Source organism: Mastomys coucha, unplaced genomic scaffold (assembly GCF_008632895.1).
Source record: "Mastomys coucha isolate ucsf_1 unplaced genomic scaffold, UCSF_Mcou_1 pScaffold5, whole genome shotgun sequence".
NCBI lineage: Eukaryota > Metazoa > Chordata > Mammalia > Rodentia > Muridae > Mastomys > Mastomys coucha.
Window position 1 is genome coordinate 75,725,651 of NW_022196911.1, and position 16,271 is coordinate 75,741,921.

The 16,271-nt window shown below is 41.4% G+C and overlaps 1 protein-coding gene across 1 annotated transcript in view; it reads left to right on the plus strand.

Annotated features, from left to right (window-relative positions):
• Positions 1-10,251: 10,251 nt before the first annotated feature.
• Suz12 (SUZ12 polycomb repressive complex 2 subunit) overlaps positions 10,252-16,271 on the plus strand; it is a gene marked incomplete at its 3' end in the record, with an annotated part of 39,711 nt that continues 33,691 nt past the window's right edge. Inside the window, exons 1-3 of the mRNA XM_031351622.1 lie at positions 10,252-10,774; positions 12,788-12,834; positions 12,918-12,982. Coding sequence (XP_031207482.1) covers positions 10,492-10,774; positions 12,788-12,834; positions 12,918-12,982 — 395 coding nt within the window. The remainder of the gene's footprint in view (positions 10,775-12,787; positions 12,835-12,917; positions 12,983-16,271) is intronic.

A 16,271-nucleotide genomic window follows, 5' to 3' on the forward strand; every position in this document is an offset into this window, starting at 1 on the left:
CTAATATGCAAGTATTTGGGATGATAGGAGGTAGCCAGATTATTGCAGGGAGTTATTATAAATCATTTATGTACCCAGTATTGAGGTGTGGCTTGAAATAAATCTTTTTTCTCTGTGTGGTTATTGGGGACTAGCAAGGGTAAAGAAATATAGCTGCTGGGTTAACTACTTATATTTATATTAAAAGAAGCCATTTTACAGAGCAACCAGTGCTTTCACCTGCTGAGCCATCTCTCAAGCCCTGAAAATCACAGCTTTTGTGCCCAGTGCTGGCTGCTCAAACATCATTGAAGAAAATGACATTCTAGTTGCTGGATTTGTCCAAAAAGGCAGTATAAGAGGTAATATTTCTAGACTCTGCTTTAATTTTTTTTTTAAAGTAGCCACTATGTTTATTATGCCCCTGTACAAGCAGGGGGACCTGAGTTTGATCCTTAGCACCCACTTAAAAACCAGGCACAGAGCCAGGCAGTGGCATATGCCTTTAATCTCTGCTGCTAGGCAGAGGCAGGCAGATTTCCATGAGTTTGGGGCCATTCTGGTATACAAAGCTAATTTCAAGATATCCAGGGCTATACAGAGAAACCCTGTCTTGAACTATACCACTATATCCCCCACCCAAAGCCCCCCAGAAGAAAGCAAACACAGCGGCACATACATGTCATGCCAGTTCCAGAGACAGGATACTTGGCACTTGCTAGCCAGTCATTTGCTCTATTTACAGTTCCCCTCTGAGAGAAAATGTTACAGAATTCTGAATTCTATTGTTAAATACTTTTATAATCTCAAGAAATCTTTTTCTGGGCACACAGCAGCAACATATAGACTCTATATTGTTCTTGTGAAAGCAGATATTAAATCATTCAATACTCTCTTCAGGATACCTAACTCAGTTCAACTGAGTTCAGCTTGCTTGCTGCTTAATTATTATTATTATTATTATTATTATTATTATTATTATTATTATTATACTTTATTATTTTTTCAAGACAAGGTTTCTCTGTTGTCCTGGCCTTCCTGGAACTTGCTCTGTAGACCAAGCTGGTCTCAAACTCAGAGATCTTCCTGCTTCTGCCTCCGGAGTGCTGGAATTAAAGGCACTAGGCCTCTACCTTCTCTTCCTTCTTCTCCTTCTTCTTCCTCTTTCTCTGACAGGATCTCTGCATAGCTCTGGCTGTCCTGTATGTAGATCAGGCCAGCTTCCAACTCACAGAGATCCATCTGCCTCTGCCTTCAAAGTGTTGGAATTAAAGGTATGCAGCACCACCATCCAGCCTGGGAGCTGGGAGTTTTCTTAAGCTGGCTCTGTTAACTTGGAATTGTAAAGACTTCAAACAACAAGGAGAAAAATGCCAAGTAGAATAAGGAAGATAAAGATGTTTTATTTATTTTTTTATGTGTTGGGTGTTTTGCCTACTTGCATGTCTGTGCCCCATGTGCATGTCTAGTGCCCTAGGAATCCAGAAGAAGGTTTCAGATCCTGTGGAACTGGAGTTGCAGATGCCATGTAGGTGCTGGGAATTCAACCCAGGTTCTCTAGAAGAGCAGCCTATGCTCATAACTGCTGAGTCACTGCTTTGGGCCATGAAGGAGTTTTGATTGTTTAAAGCACGTGAAACATCTCCAGAGTACTGGAGCCAGGTATTGTGGTACACACCTTAAAAGCCAGCACTTGATCATCAATAGGAGGAGAGGAGCTCGGCCCTGTGAAAGTTCTGTGCCCCAGTGTAGGGGAATGCCAGGGCCAGAAAGTGGGAGAGGGCGGGGTGGCAGGCATGGGGAAGTGGGAGGCAACAGGGGTTTGTTTTGGTTGTTTTTGTTTGTTTCTTTGTTTTTTTGGAGGGGAAACTGGGAATGGGGAAATTTACATGTAAATAAAGAAAATAAAAAATAAATAAATTAAAAAAAAAAAAAGCCAGCACTTGGGATGCAGAGGCAGGTGGATCTCCATGGGTCCCTGAAAAGCCTGCTATACATAGTGAGTTATGGTACAGCCCATGCTACATGTTTCACAAGACTAAATGAAACAAAAACTTGTTTTTACATGTCAAATTAATTTTAAATACTAACTGCTACATGTAGTAATGAGTAGCTGAAAACAGTGGCCAGCTTCTTTCTCATTCTGCCCCGGCCCCCAATTCCTTCAAGGTCTCACTGTATAACTCAGGCTGACCTCAAACTCCCACAGCAGCCCAGACTATACATGTTAACCCAATACACTATGTATCTCTCTGTTGTTTTTCGGTTTGGTTTTTTGAGACAGTTTCTCTGTGTAGCTAGCTCTGGCTGTCCTGTTACTAGTTCTGTTGACCAGAATGCCTTCATACTCTGCTGCCTCTATCTCCTGAGTGCTGGGATTAAAGTCGTGCGCCGTCTCCATCAGTCTCATTTGCTCTTATTAACCATAATAAATTAACAATTGTAAAATGGCAATTATAGACTTGGTTCTATAGACATGATTAATGAGGGACAATGACTTAGGGTTGTAGCTTTACTATTTCCCTCGGTGTTCAGGTACAGGAAATACCGAGCTGATTATGCCTTGAGTGTAGAAGGAAGCAAAGGTCTTTATCACAGATAAGCACTAGGACAATCTGGAATTTTTTGTTATTGTTGTTGTCTTTTTTTTTTTTTGGAGACTGGGTTTGTCTGTGTAGCCCTGGCTGTCCTGGAACTCACTCTGCAGGCCAGGCTGGCCTCCAACTCAGAAATCCTCCTGCCTCTGCCTCCCAAGTGCTGGGATTAAAGGCATGCGCCACCACTGCCCAGCCTGACAACCGGGAATGTTAAGCACACAGGGTTTTTCCTTCCAGGGAAGGGTTGTGATATCTGTTATCTGCCCAGGAGGCTGGAGCGGATGTGCTTCCTAGCCTGTTTACCTTTGCTCTATATTTGTGGCCAGAGACTTTCCCAGCACAGAACTCTCCCCCAGATATTTACTTTATTCCTCAAGGAGAGATATGTATTTTTTTTTTTTTTTTGTGCTCACGGGATTGAGTTAATTATCACTAGAATAGTTTCTACAAAAATTGTGCTGTGCCTAAAATAAATGGCTTGGAGTCAGTCAGAGGCTGGAAGTTTGAACAAATGTGGGGTACTGAGTTGGGTTGAGCTTTCTTGCCGTTTGCTTCCCGTGGTTTGTCACTCTGCGGGTCATGAAGGTCTCAAAAACCTCAAACATAAAGGTGTCCTTGTGAGGGAAAGGTGGACATTGTTGTCAGAGTAGGTTTGCAACAATGGGTTTACTAGAAAACCAAGTATAATACTTTCTTGTCCTAAGAGGTTTTTAAATTTGGGTTTAGCTTCGGTGGTGAGTTTGTTTGTTTGTTTTAACCATGTGATGCCTTCTGTCAAGGGATGAAGGAGTTATTATTGTATAATAGTATTCTCCAAGATGAAAATATTCCACCTGACCAGGAAGCTTCTTAAACAGGAAGGTAAGGAACTCAAGTAACTTCAGGAAGTCCCTGAAACTGAGCAGCTTCACAAGGCACCTCCTTCCTAGAGTGAGCAATAAGAGCCCAGACCCTCTCAAAGGAGGGGAAGCTGAGCTGCCATGGAGACTCAGACCAAGGCTGCCCAGAAAAGGGTTAGACCAACTGAGGCACCAGGAAGGGACACCTCTCCACATTGCCAGCAGGAGCTGCCAGCAAGCTATGCAGTGTGCTCCAAGTTCCTAGCTCTGTGTCCGATCCCATGCTGGGGTAGGCTTTGGTGATAGAACTGTCTTTCAGTTATTTATGTTCCTGTAAATGACCCCATATGCTTGTAAGTTACCCCAATAAAACTCATTGGTTCACCGAGTTGTATTTTGGTAGTGTCCATATGTTGGTCTGTCATGGTATGTCTGTCTGCAGTGATTAGATGTATGCTACACCTCCCAGGAAAGATTTTTGTCATACAATAGCAGGCGAAGACCTTCACCAGGTATATCCTGGATCTTCAAATTCTCCATCAACTTCATGAATTGTCAGTCAAATGGATTTCTACTGTTTATAAATTGCTCAGTATGTAGTACATTCTGTTATAGCAGTCAAAAGGGACTAAAGAACATAAAGTCCTCCTTCTCCCATGAAAATTGAAGCAAACATTTATTTTAGAAGCAATAAAATGGTTGTGTAGTCCTTTAACCTCAGACTCAGGTGGCAGAGGCAGGCAGATTTCTGTGAGTTCTAGGTTAGTGGGGTTGACTTAGCAAGTTCAGAGCCAGCCAGAGCTATAGAGCGAGACCTTGTCAAAAAAAAAAAAATAACAAAAGCAGCAGAACTTAGAAGTCATTATAGTGAGGCTAAACTCTTTCCTAGGCTGAGAATGCATGAGAAATGCTGACACACCTTTGCTTACAGTATGATTATATCCCCATGAGTCCATTGTAAGTTGAAAATAAAAATATATTCACTGGCTCCCCTGATTCAGGGGGCTGCTACTTCACTTTTCAATAAAACCTGGTTTGCTTCCCCTTAATATTGCCATATTAGCTCAGCAACACCACACACAGAAAAATGTAATGTTTCCCATTTTGAGCATGTAACGGGTAAGGGGATGGGAAACTGCAGCTGCCAGGGCCATGAAAGGCCGTCACATTGTGTAGCAACAGCTTATGAATAAAATAAAATTGAAGGTTAGGGAAGCAGCATCATTAGTGGAATGTTTGTGTGGCACTCACCAAGCGTAGGGTTCCACTGTCAGCTCCATAGACACAGGTATAGCTAGCTGCCCAAGCCTATAAACCCAGCACTGCATGGTGCATAGTGTTGGGAAGGGATGAGTAAAGACAAGAAAATCAAAAGTTCAGTTTTGAATTCAGTTATAGTTTGAGTTCAAGACCAGCCTGGGGTACATGAGATCCTGTCTCAAAAACAAACACAACTGGGCTAGAAAGATGGTTCAGGACTTAAGAGCCATCTCTGCCAGATGGTCCTGAGTTCAATTCCCAGCAACCACATGGTAGTTCACAACTAACTGTAATGGGATCTCATGCATTGTTCTAGTGTGTCTGAAGACAGCTGCAGTGTACTCATATAAATAAAAAGTAAATCTTAAAAAAAAACGAAACAAACACCACCAACAGAGCAGCCACAACAAAACAAACTAGCACACATACAAACACACACACATACACCCACACACTTTTTTGTTTGTTTTTTCGAGACAGGCTTTCTCTATTGCCCAGGCTGTCCTGGAACTCAGAAATCCACCTGCCTCTGCCTCCCAAGTGCTGGGATTAAAGGCGTGCACCACCACCTGGCTCTTTTTTTTTTTAAGGCCAACATTGAAATTTCCAAGTAAGGTTTCCATTGAATGCATATTGCTTTCATATCATGATAAAGTTGAAAATTTTTAAGTTCAACCACGAATCAGGAATCAGGGTTAGGAAGGTAGATCAGTTCCAGAGCCCTTGCCCTGGGGATAGAGAGGCACCAGATAGGAACCAAAACACTGCAAAACAAAACCATAAATCACAGCCTCCCTCACCCCACCCTACCATTTTTTCTCTGATTAGAAGAATCTTAATGGGTTGCACACAAAGTTCAAGGTCATGTTATGCTAAATAACAAGACCTTGTTTTACAAAATGAAAACCAAGGGCTAGGGATACAGTCCATCTGGTAAAGGACCAGCCTAGCATGCAGGCACCTTAGGACTGATCCCTAGCACCACATAAACAGGGATCTTAGTACATAGCCTCAAGCAGAAGCAGAGGGATCAGGAACCCAAGGTCATCCTGAGTCTTAACTGGTTGCTGGCTAACATGGTATACATGAGATTTTTGTCTCAAAACAATAATAAAGTTAGACTTTAAAAAATGAAAACACAGCCAGGTGGTGGTGATGCATGCACCAAATCCAAGCACTCAGGAGGCAGAGACAGGCAGATCCCTGAGTTTGAGGCCAGCCTGGTCTTCAGAGCAAGTTCTAGGACAGCCTATACAGAGAAATCCTGTCTCAAAAACAAACAAACAAACAAACAAACAAACAAAGGACCACCCAAAACAAAACCAGATAATGTAGATCATAGGCAATCTCTATATAGTATAAACTTTTTCATTTACTGCTTACTATGAGACAAACTAATCCTCATCCTTAGGTTGTTTCCAGGACTCTTGAATTTTGAGGTATATTCCAGAATGCACAATTCCAGCATTCAGTGATTCACACTAGAAGAGACTTCTAGAAGAGAAGCCTAATATACTGGAAGAAAAGGAATTTAGCAAATGTAGCATTCCCGTCAATATATAAAGGGATAAAAACTGAACAGCATCGAAAATCAGTTGGCCTGTAGACCTTGCCAGTGTAGCTTAGATTTCTCCCTAAGGCCAGGCAGTGGTGGCACACACCTTTAATCCCAGCACTTGGGAGGCAGAGGCAGGTGGATTTCTGAGTTCGAGGCCAGCCTGGTCTACAGAGGGAGTTCCAGGACACCCAGGGCTAAACACAGAAACCCTGTCTCAAAAAGCTAAAACAAAAAAAAAGATTTCTCCCTGAGAATCTTCCTGAAACTGTGGAGCTTCCTATATAACACCCTAGATCTGTTCCATTCAGGAAAACATATTGAATATAAGGCTATTTAATACCCTTGTAACTGGAGGGTGTGTGTGTCTGTGTGTTTTATCTTTTTTTGTTGTTTGTTTGTTTTTTTAAAGAGAGCCTTAAGAAGGCAAGGCCAGCCTTGAACTCCTGATCCTCTGTCCTCTTTCTTTTGAATGCTGGGATAGTGGCACAATGATCCCAACTCCTGGCTCTGCAACTGGGTTTAATTTTAGCTCTTCCCTTTATAAGCTGGTAGGAGGGTTACTTAATATGAAGTTTACCTCTGTGTGTGTGTGTGTATGTGTGTGTGTGTGTGTGTTCTCCTGAGCTTGGGCACAGGAGCAAGTGCTTGAGTGCAATGGATGCTTTCATTACAGTTTATGATTGTTATCTGGATAGAATGCTCTACAAATGTCAGTTCACTTTACTTTTGAAATTAAACACAAAATAACTTGTGCCACAGTTTTTTAAAAAATGGGTATAACAGCTGTTTGCAGACATAGGGCTCTCACATTTCGACTTTAGACAATCCTAGTTTGCCTCAGGTGGTTGGTTTTCCCTCTGGTTATTAGTGTCAAGTTCCTTCTTTTCCCAGGGGCTCTAACTAGGGCTTAGTACCCCCTTATTATTTCTAGTTAACGCCAGACACACACATACACACACACACATCAGTGGTTTATTATGAAAAACCTCATCACACGCAGCAAGCACCCCATGGTCCTTATGTTTTTCTTTTCCTAGACATAGAAAACAAAAATGATTTAACATTTGATTTTCTTGTTTTTGTTTTTGTTTTTGGAGGCAGGGTTTCTCTGTATAGTCCTGGCTGTCCTGGAACTCACTCTGTAGACCAGACTGCCCTGGAACTCAGAAATCTGCCTGCCTCTTCCCCTCAAGTGCTAAGATTAAAGGCCTGTGCCACCACTGCCTGGGGCAAATATTCTTGATCCAGTGTTTATAGGCTTATTTTTTATTTATTTTTTTAGTTATTTTAGCCCTTGACTTTAAACTGATAAGGGTAGATGGGGGTGGGAGGAGAAAGACATTGTACTAGTTAAAAAAAAAAAACAGAATTGATATCTTGGTTAAACTTTAGAAAGTGCACAGATAATTATGCACACCCACATACCCACAGAAATACATACACGTAAATTAAAAACCAATCTCTGTCTTCCTACTGACTGGATACAAGTTTCATTATTTTCTTTATCAGTGAAGTGGAGATAATACTATCTTAGGGTAACAGTGGTGGTGCTCACCTTTAATTAAAACAATTAAAAACCAATTCCTATTCTCTCCTTACAGATACATCTGAACATGTGCTGGGAAATGTCAAAGAAACGGAACACTATGGCCTTTGGCTTTTCAGTAGTTAACATTCCATCCCAGATATGGCCCCAAGGGGGGGAAAAAACATTTGGAAAGCAACCTAAATTCACTGTTTGGTAAGAGAATTAATTATCTGTATCACTGATGGTGAATTGTAATCACACATCTCAAGAGCACTCATCATCCCAAGTAATGAGGTAGCCAGGTAACCTAGATAGACCTACCTACAAGTGGTCTGTCAATGCTTTACCTATCTGGTCAAGATGATGATGTGACTGAAATGACCCTTAACTCAATTAAATTTGTCTGAAGTGATAGTTTGTTTTTTTAAAGCATTCTATGGACATTCTAGATAAAGTATGTAAAAAGTGAGAATTTGTCAGTAGTACCTCTCTCTTATGGCCTGTCTGGCTTTTTCATGATTAATCTTGGTTTGCACAGATGTGTAACATCACATCAATGCCTGATACTACCATTTCCTTTAAGAATACCCCAGATCCCTTAGGTCCATTTCTCTTTTCATCAAACATTCATGATAATCTTTCACTTGGTTATTTGACTGTATCTGTCACTCCCTCCGTACAACTGAACCCTGACAAATGATGAACAGGGAGCATTTTGACAGCTATATTTATGGCTAGTTAAATTAGCACTCTAGTTTGTAACTCGATATTTTTTGGATTTGCTTAGAGTGATTTAATTATCCAGACCCTGACTGAATTTCCTAACACTATAAAGCAAAAGGGCAGCTGAAACTCCAGAAATCTTAGTGGAGTGGTATTTATCAGAGATGGATTTCAGAGATCTAAGGGAAAAAAACTATACCTATTTTGTAGTAAAAAAATATTCTTAAATACACAGATTAGTATAATGAGTGCATTCTAAAGTTTCTTCTGAATATAAAATATAGGATGGGGTTGGACATACAGCTCTGCAGTTGAGAGCACTGGCTGCTGTCTCAGAGACTTCAATTTGATTCTTACCACCCACTGTAGGGCTCACAACCACCTGTGACTCCAGTTCCATGAGACCCAACACTCTCTTTTGGCCTGCCAAGACAGCAAGCACACAATTGTGGTGTGTGGACTTATATGAAGGCACACTCATGCACATACATTTTTTTAATGACTTGTTTTTATTTTATGTGCATTGGTGTTTTGCTTGCATTTATTTCTGTGTCAGAGTGTCAGATCCCTTGAAACTGTAGTTACAGTTGTGAGCTGTCATGTAGTTGCTGGGAATTGAACCCCAGCCTCTGAAAGAACAGTCCCTCCTCTCAACTCCTGAACCATCTCTCCAGTCCCTAAAATAATCATTTTTAATAATATTTTTTTCAAGATAGGGTTCCTCCATGTAGCCCCGGCCTTCTTGGAACTCACTCTGTAGACCAGGCTGGCCTCCCAAATCACAGAGAGATCCACCTGCCACTGCCTCCAGAGTTCGAAGATTAAAGGCACGTGCCATCACCTCCCAGCATAAAAACATTTTAATAGATCAAAATATAACCTGGTTATTTTGTCTAACTTGAAATCCAAATCGTTCAGAGTAAGTCAATTTGTACCAACAGAATTATTCGGGTCTGTTCATCCATCTTTTTAAGCAAGACACTCAAAACACAGAGTTCCTCACAAGCTACTGGCAGTATAGTACAACGAGTAGAATCTCAAGAAACGTCCCTACTTCGAATCACCTATTTGTCTTGGCGAAAATAAAGGATCTACTTTGCTCACACTGTGTTGAGAAGCCACCACCTTAATTCCAAAGAATCCTGAAACCTCACAGCACTTCACAAAACAAAACCAAGTCTGCTTATTTCTGAGAAATGCCCGCCACAAAATAGATCGCTCCCTTTCGTAGGCGAGCCCATTCCCGTCCGACAACCCTGGGGCTGCGCTGGGGGATTTCAGACATGGGTGGCATGGGGCACGTGGCAGCCAGGGGACCCGATCTACTCCTGCCTGAGAGACTGAGCACACATCAACTCCCGGGCAGGTCACTTTCTGAGACCACACAGTCTCCTTCCTTTCAAAGGCCCCTTCGCCCTCAGTTTCTCAGACACCCGCCTCTCCTCAGGGGTCCTCTACCCCCCGGGGGGCGGCGACCCACGAAGCTCTAAAGGCGAGAAACGGCTCTCTCCTCCGCTCCCTGGTCCCCCTTTGCCCACAATGCACCGGGACCAGCAGGAAGGCCGCTCCGACCCCTAATTTTCCCGCGAATTCAGTTCAAAGAGGCGGCCGGGCCCGCGATCGGCAGCGCGCACGGGCCAACCAAGCCGCGCCTCCGCGAGAAGCGCCTCCGCGTGACTGACGGGGGAATCTGCGGACCAACGGGCTGGGCGGCCGGGCGGCGCGCGCTCCCGCTGGCCAATCAGAGCGCCGGGCAGGGAAGTGGGCGGAGCGAGGCCAGGGTAGGGTGAGCGGCCTCCGAAGCGGAGCGGGGCTAGGAGGAGACACTTTTTTTTTCCTCCCTCCTTCCCTCCTCTCCTCCTCCCTTCCCTTCCCCTCTCCTCCCCTCTCTCCTCCTTCCCCCCTCGGTCCGCCGGAGCCTGCTGGGGCGAGCGGTTGGTGTAGCAGGCGCTCACTCTCCGGGGCCGCCCGGCGGGTAGCTGGCGGGGGGAGGAGGCAGGAACCGCGATGGCGCCTCAGAAACACGGCGGTGGGGGAGGGGGCGGCTCGGGGCCCAGCGCGGGGTCCGGGGGAGGCGGCTTCGGGGGTTCGGCGGCGGCGGCGGCGGTGGCGGCGGCGGCGGCGGCTTCGGGCGGCAAATCCGGCGGCGGGGGCTGTGGAGGCGGCGGCAGTTACTCGGCCTCCTCCTCCTCGGCGGCGGCGGCGGCGGGGGCCGCGGTGTTACCGGTGAAGAAGCCGAAAATGGAGCACGTCCAGGCTGACCACGAGCTTTTCCTCCAGGCCTTTGAGAGTGAGTGAGAGAGAGGCTTCGAAGGCAGGAGTGCCCCTCTCCGGCGTTCGGGGCACGGGGCACTCCGCCGGTTTCTCGGAGAGTCCACTCGGTTTGGGGAGTGGAGGGAGGACTCGAGGGGGGGGACGTCCGGGGTCCCGATCAGGTCCCCGACTCCCGGAAGGTTCGCCCCGGGGCCCCCAGATTCAGAGCAGCCTTGTAGGTGAGGATGTGACGGTTGAACTGAGCGCAGACAGATCCCGAGACGAGTTCGTGTTTTCTTTCATGCTTTCCCTACTCTACAAGTACCGGGGTTCTAGTTGTAGGTTTCAGGGGACAAGATAACACCCCGTGCGGAGATGAGTGTTGTAAAGCCGAGGAAATTGTCACTGGTCTGAAATGTCTTCGCAGCCACTTTGACTGAGTGTTAACACGCACCGTTTGAAACCTTTAAGCCTTTCAAACCTGTCCGCCCGTTTTATGGGTATGTAGACTGAGAGAGACAGAATGGGCAAGCGTCCTCTCCATGGACTACCTTGGAGTTGTGTCTTAATTCCAGAACATTTTTTTTGTTTGTTTGTTTGTTTTTTAATCTCAGTTTTTCGTTTTAAAAGATGTTTGGAAGGCGAAACTGACTTATTTGGAAAGGGGAGCACACAGTGTCTGGAGACAAACAATAGAATTTATAAACATTATGACTACAAATAAAATTGTTACTAGGTGAATATTATATTCTGATTGTTTTGCTTTTTTGTGTAGATAGTGGAATTTAGCAGTCTTCTACCTCTGTATTTTAAGGCAACTTGAATAAACTCAGCTTTGCCGTTGAATCTCTTTATTTGCAATATATCCGTGGCATATGTTATGGGCTTGGTGTCAGCTGTGCTAGGAAAGACGTTTTTACATTGTTTTAATACTCTTACTTCATTTTTATTGGTGCTTCATGAAATTCTTACTGGAATTTAATATAAATCATTTCAATTTTGAATATTGAAACAAATAATTGATCCTGCTTCAAAGATTGTTATTCTTTTGCTTAATATACTTTTACAAAAATCTCAAAAGCTTTTAAAATTATAACTAGAACTGAAGAACAGCAATGAGAATAAATACACTTTTCTGTACCTCTTCTAAAACATCTCATCTCCTTTTACTTTAATTTGAAACTAAAACTAAATTGAAGATTAAGTGGAAATTTAAAACTTTCTAAATGTTATGAGAAAACCAATCCTCTAGGAAGGTTTTAACTAGTAGCTTTCAGATGAGTCCACCTGCAAGAAATCAGTTACCATTAAGAGATCTTTTTTTTGTCCCCTAATACTGAATTCAGTTTCTGGATGTTAAAGTTCTTAATATAATGATTAATCTAGGTATTCCTAATTAATACTTCTTAAAGAAATGCGATTCTGGTTGTTAGCTAACATTACTGGAATGGGCGGGTATGAAGATATATTTCAACTTTAACCTAAGCCCTTTATAATAATTTAAATTTTAAGCATTAAAAAGATTGTTTTGGGGAAATATTGTTTTTGGAAGCTCTTAATTATGAGTTTAAGAAGTAGAGAATTTTACAGTACTGATTTTGATCATTATTAGAATGTTTGTTAAGAGTTTCATTTTGGCTAGATACTACAAGTGTTTTTAATGGCTAACTGATCCTGCTTGGCATTAATATGCTTTTGTGGAGTAGAGCCTGCTCAAGGTACTGTTGTTGCTCTTTGCTTCTGCTCAGTAATGGCAGCTACTGTATGTAGAAAGGGTCAGTGACAGTGTAGAGACCATAAGCAGACCATAGGCTTTGCATTCAGGGAGAGTGAGTGGGGGGGGATTTTATGAGTCTATGTCCTAGACTGAGTGACCTTTCATATTTACTAGCTTTTTAGATATAAGTATGTAGTAAACAATTTCCATAATGGGAGATTGTTTTTATATTGGTTAGGGTGTGGGTTGTCCTGGGCTGGGTTTGTAATTTACTGACAAGTTCATTAAAAAGTACATTTAGGTAATATTTGGATTTTGTTTCCTGTTGCCTAGAACCAACACAGATATATAGATTTCTTCGAACTCGAAATCTTATAGCAGTAAGTAGTCAATGAAATTCACCAATATTATTTCTCATTCTTACAATTTCATCTGTAATTTTAATATTTTTAATTTTTTATAGCCAATATTTTTGCACAGAACTCTTACTTACATGTCTCACCGAAACTCCAGAACAAACATCAAAAGGTACGTTTTATGACTCTTATTTCAAGCTGAAGAAGCTATTAGAAAGTTTTGCCTTGGAGAGTAGGGGAGAGAAGCTCAGGAAAATGTACTTTAAAGCTTTGTCTTAAAGTTCTGATCACGTATTAGGAAAATTGAAAGATCAACTTGTTTAAAATTTTAAACATCTTTTTTGTAATTCTAGTTTGTCACTAGTTTCTATTACAGTATTTAGTGAGATGATTTTACTGACTCATTTTTTGCTCTGTGTTATTAGTTATTTTCAAGTTTGGTTGCTTTTCTAGGACTTAACTGATTTCTAAAAGGTCCAGGATATGTATCTGTGATACTTTTGCAGTTAATAGAAGGATTTTTAAAAGTAGAATGTTTTGATCATCTGATCTTAAAGTAGGGACTGGAGGTGTTATACAGATTTTTTTTTTTTTTTTTTTTTTGAGACAGTTTCTCTGTGTAGCCCTGGCTGTTGTGGAACTCACTCTGTAGACCAGGCTAGCCTTACACTCAGAAATCCATCTGCCTCTGCCTCCCAAGTGCTGGGATTAAAGTGCCTGGCCAGAATTTTTTTTCTGAATGAAATTTTCCTGTGTGATATTTAGTACTTAAAGGTAATGGGGAAGACAAGTTTCTTGATATATGTGCAAGATTTCCTTATTGATCATATCAAAGTACATGACTTTAAATACAAAGGAGAGATGTTCCATTAAACTTTTGGTATCGATATAATCTTATTGCTTTGTCTATTGAATTAAAGTCTTCCTGCTAGGTAGACCTAGCAGGCCTCATGACTTACTGTATAACCTAGACTGTTCTGCCTCAGCACACTTCCACACCCCACCCCCACAAGCTACTGGGATTATAGGTGTGAACCACCAGGTCTGCCTGATAGTCTTGGCTTAATACAGTACTAAGCTATTCAATAAATTTTTGAAACTAAACTGCTTAGGAGAATCTTGGTTACTAGGTAGGCATCACATTTCTAGAGCAAGTTACAGTTTTTTAAGGGTATCATAGTTTATTATGAAGACTTGAAGTGTAAGACTGTCTTCTGGCAACTGAGGGACCTGTGAGTAAGAGAAATTAATTTCATTTAATAGATAAAAGTTGCTAAGCAGGGCTGGTGAGATGGCTCAGCTGATAAGAGCACCAATTGCTCTTCCAAAGGTCATGGGTTCAAATCCCAGAAACCACATGGTGGCTCACAACCACCCATGATGAGATCTGAGGCCCTGTTCTGGTGTGTCTGATGACAGCTATAGTGTACTTATAATAAATAAATTAATTAATTTTTAAAAAAGTTGCTAAGCACCCAAATAGCTAGGAAGAAGATAACAAACTAGACAACAGAATTAGATTGTCTACTTATTATTTGATCTATTATCCTGTCTACTGCATTATTTGATCTGTGCTCAAACTTGTTCTGTTAAAGGAGTAGTAAACATTGTGGATCTTGTGGCTGGAAGACAAAATCAAGACTATTATAGAAGTACTTCATATAAAGAGAAAAATGTCTATAAATGTTTTATTAATGAAATTCAATACATAAGAGTACAAAGTACAATATTTTTTAATATAAGCCTATTGAGAAATGTAGAAATCTTTTTGTTTTGTGGGGGTGGGATAGAGAATAGTTTACTTAATAGGGATTCACAGTTTTTAACTTCAGATAGGCTAGCTTTATCTTCAAAGACCATTCTTGGCTTGTGGGTTAGTCACAGTTAGCCAGATTTGACTTGTGGTCTGTAGTTAGTTTACTCTTGATTATTTCCATAGAACTTTGTGAATTCAGACCTTTTTTTTTTTTTTTTAAGTTTTTTCGAGACAGGGTTTTTCTATATAAGCCCTGGAAATTCAAACTTTTTAATATAGTTATATGACCCGATTTTGATTCTTAAAACAATAAACTTTTAAAAGGTAAATTTGGATTTGTTTATGAATAGATAAATAGAAAAGCACATTTTATGATTTCATAACATGTTTGCTTATTAGACTATTTAGCTTGTTAGATATATGCCAATAGATACAAAACAAAAAGTTTGGTTGAGTTGGGCATGGTAGCAGGTGTCTTTAATTTAGCATTTGGAATAGCAGTGGCAGATGGGTCTCTGAGTTCAAGGCTACTGTGTTCTACCTGGTGAGTTCAAGACTGCCATGGCTATATAATGAGATTGTCAAAAATAATGTAAACTTTGGGTAATACAAACTGGATTTCTGATTATTGCTCCTTGGATTGTTTTTTTTTTTTTTTTTAAAGATTTTATTTATTTTATGTGTATGAGTACACTGAACTCAGGACCTTTGGGAGAGGAGTCAGTGCTCTTACCCGCCGAGCCATCTTGCCAGCCCTGCTCCTTGGATTCTTAAAAGTCTTTGGGGGGCCAGGCAGTGTTAGTGCACGCCTTTAGTCCCAGCACTTGGGAGGGAGAGGCAGGCGGATTTCTGAGTTCCAGGCCAGCCTGGTATACTGAGAGAGTTCCAGGACAGCTGGGGCTAAACAGAAAAACCCTGTCTCAAAAAACAAACAAACAAACAAAAAACCTTAGAACTAAAACCTTTAGATAAGTGGTCTTTGCACTTAATGACTTTAAAGTTATGTGTTCCACAGTGATGGTTTTTCATGATTTTGTTGGAACTCAGTTCTTTTATTTATTTTTAAAAGGTTTTATTTATTTATTTTATATAAGTACACTGTTGCTGTCTTTAGAAATACCAGAAGAGGACATCAGATCTCATTGTAGGTTGTTGTGAGTCACCACGTGGTTGCTAGGATTTGAATTCATGACCTCTGGAAGAGCAGTCAATGCTCTTACCTGCTGAGCCATCTCTCCAGCCCCTGGAACTCAGTTCTTACCATAATGTATATATTTGCATTTGTGTATAATATGTACTACAAGTATAACAGTATTTTGTGGTAAAGGGCACTTTTGGGAATTGAATTCAGGGTTTTAGGCATGCTAGACACTTCAGCTATAACCTTAGCCCTCATGTTACTCTCTTTGAAGTCATACCATCGGTTATAATATTAATTCTGGTGTATTTGTTAAACTCACACTTTAGTCTTCATAGGAGTATTCAAATACTACAGGCTTACCCTACTGTGATATAGTAGGATTATAGATGAGAACAGACATACACAAAGATGAGAACACTTTAGTTTGTTTGATTTTGGAGAAAGCATTTCACAGTGAATCCCAAGCTAAGTGGAAGTTGTAATCCTCCTGCTTCAGATTCCTTGGTACTGTGATTACAGGCATCCAGCTATATACCTGACTCAAGAAAGAGCTTTTTTTTTTTT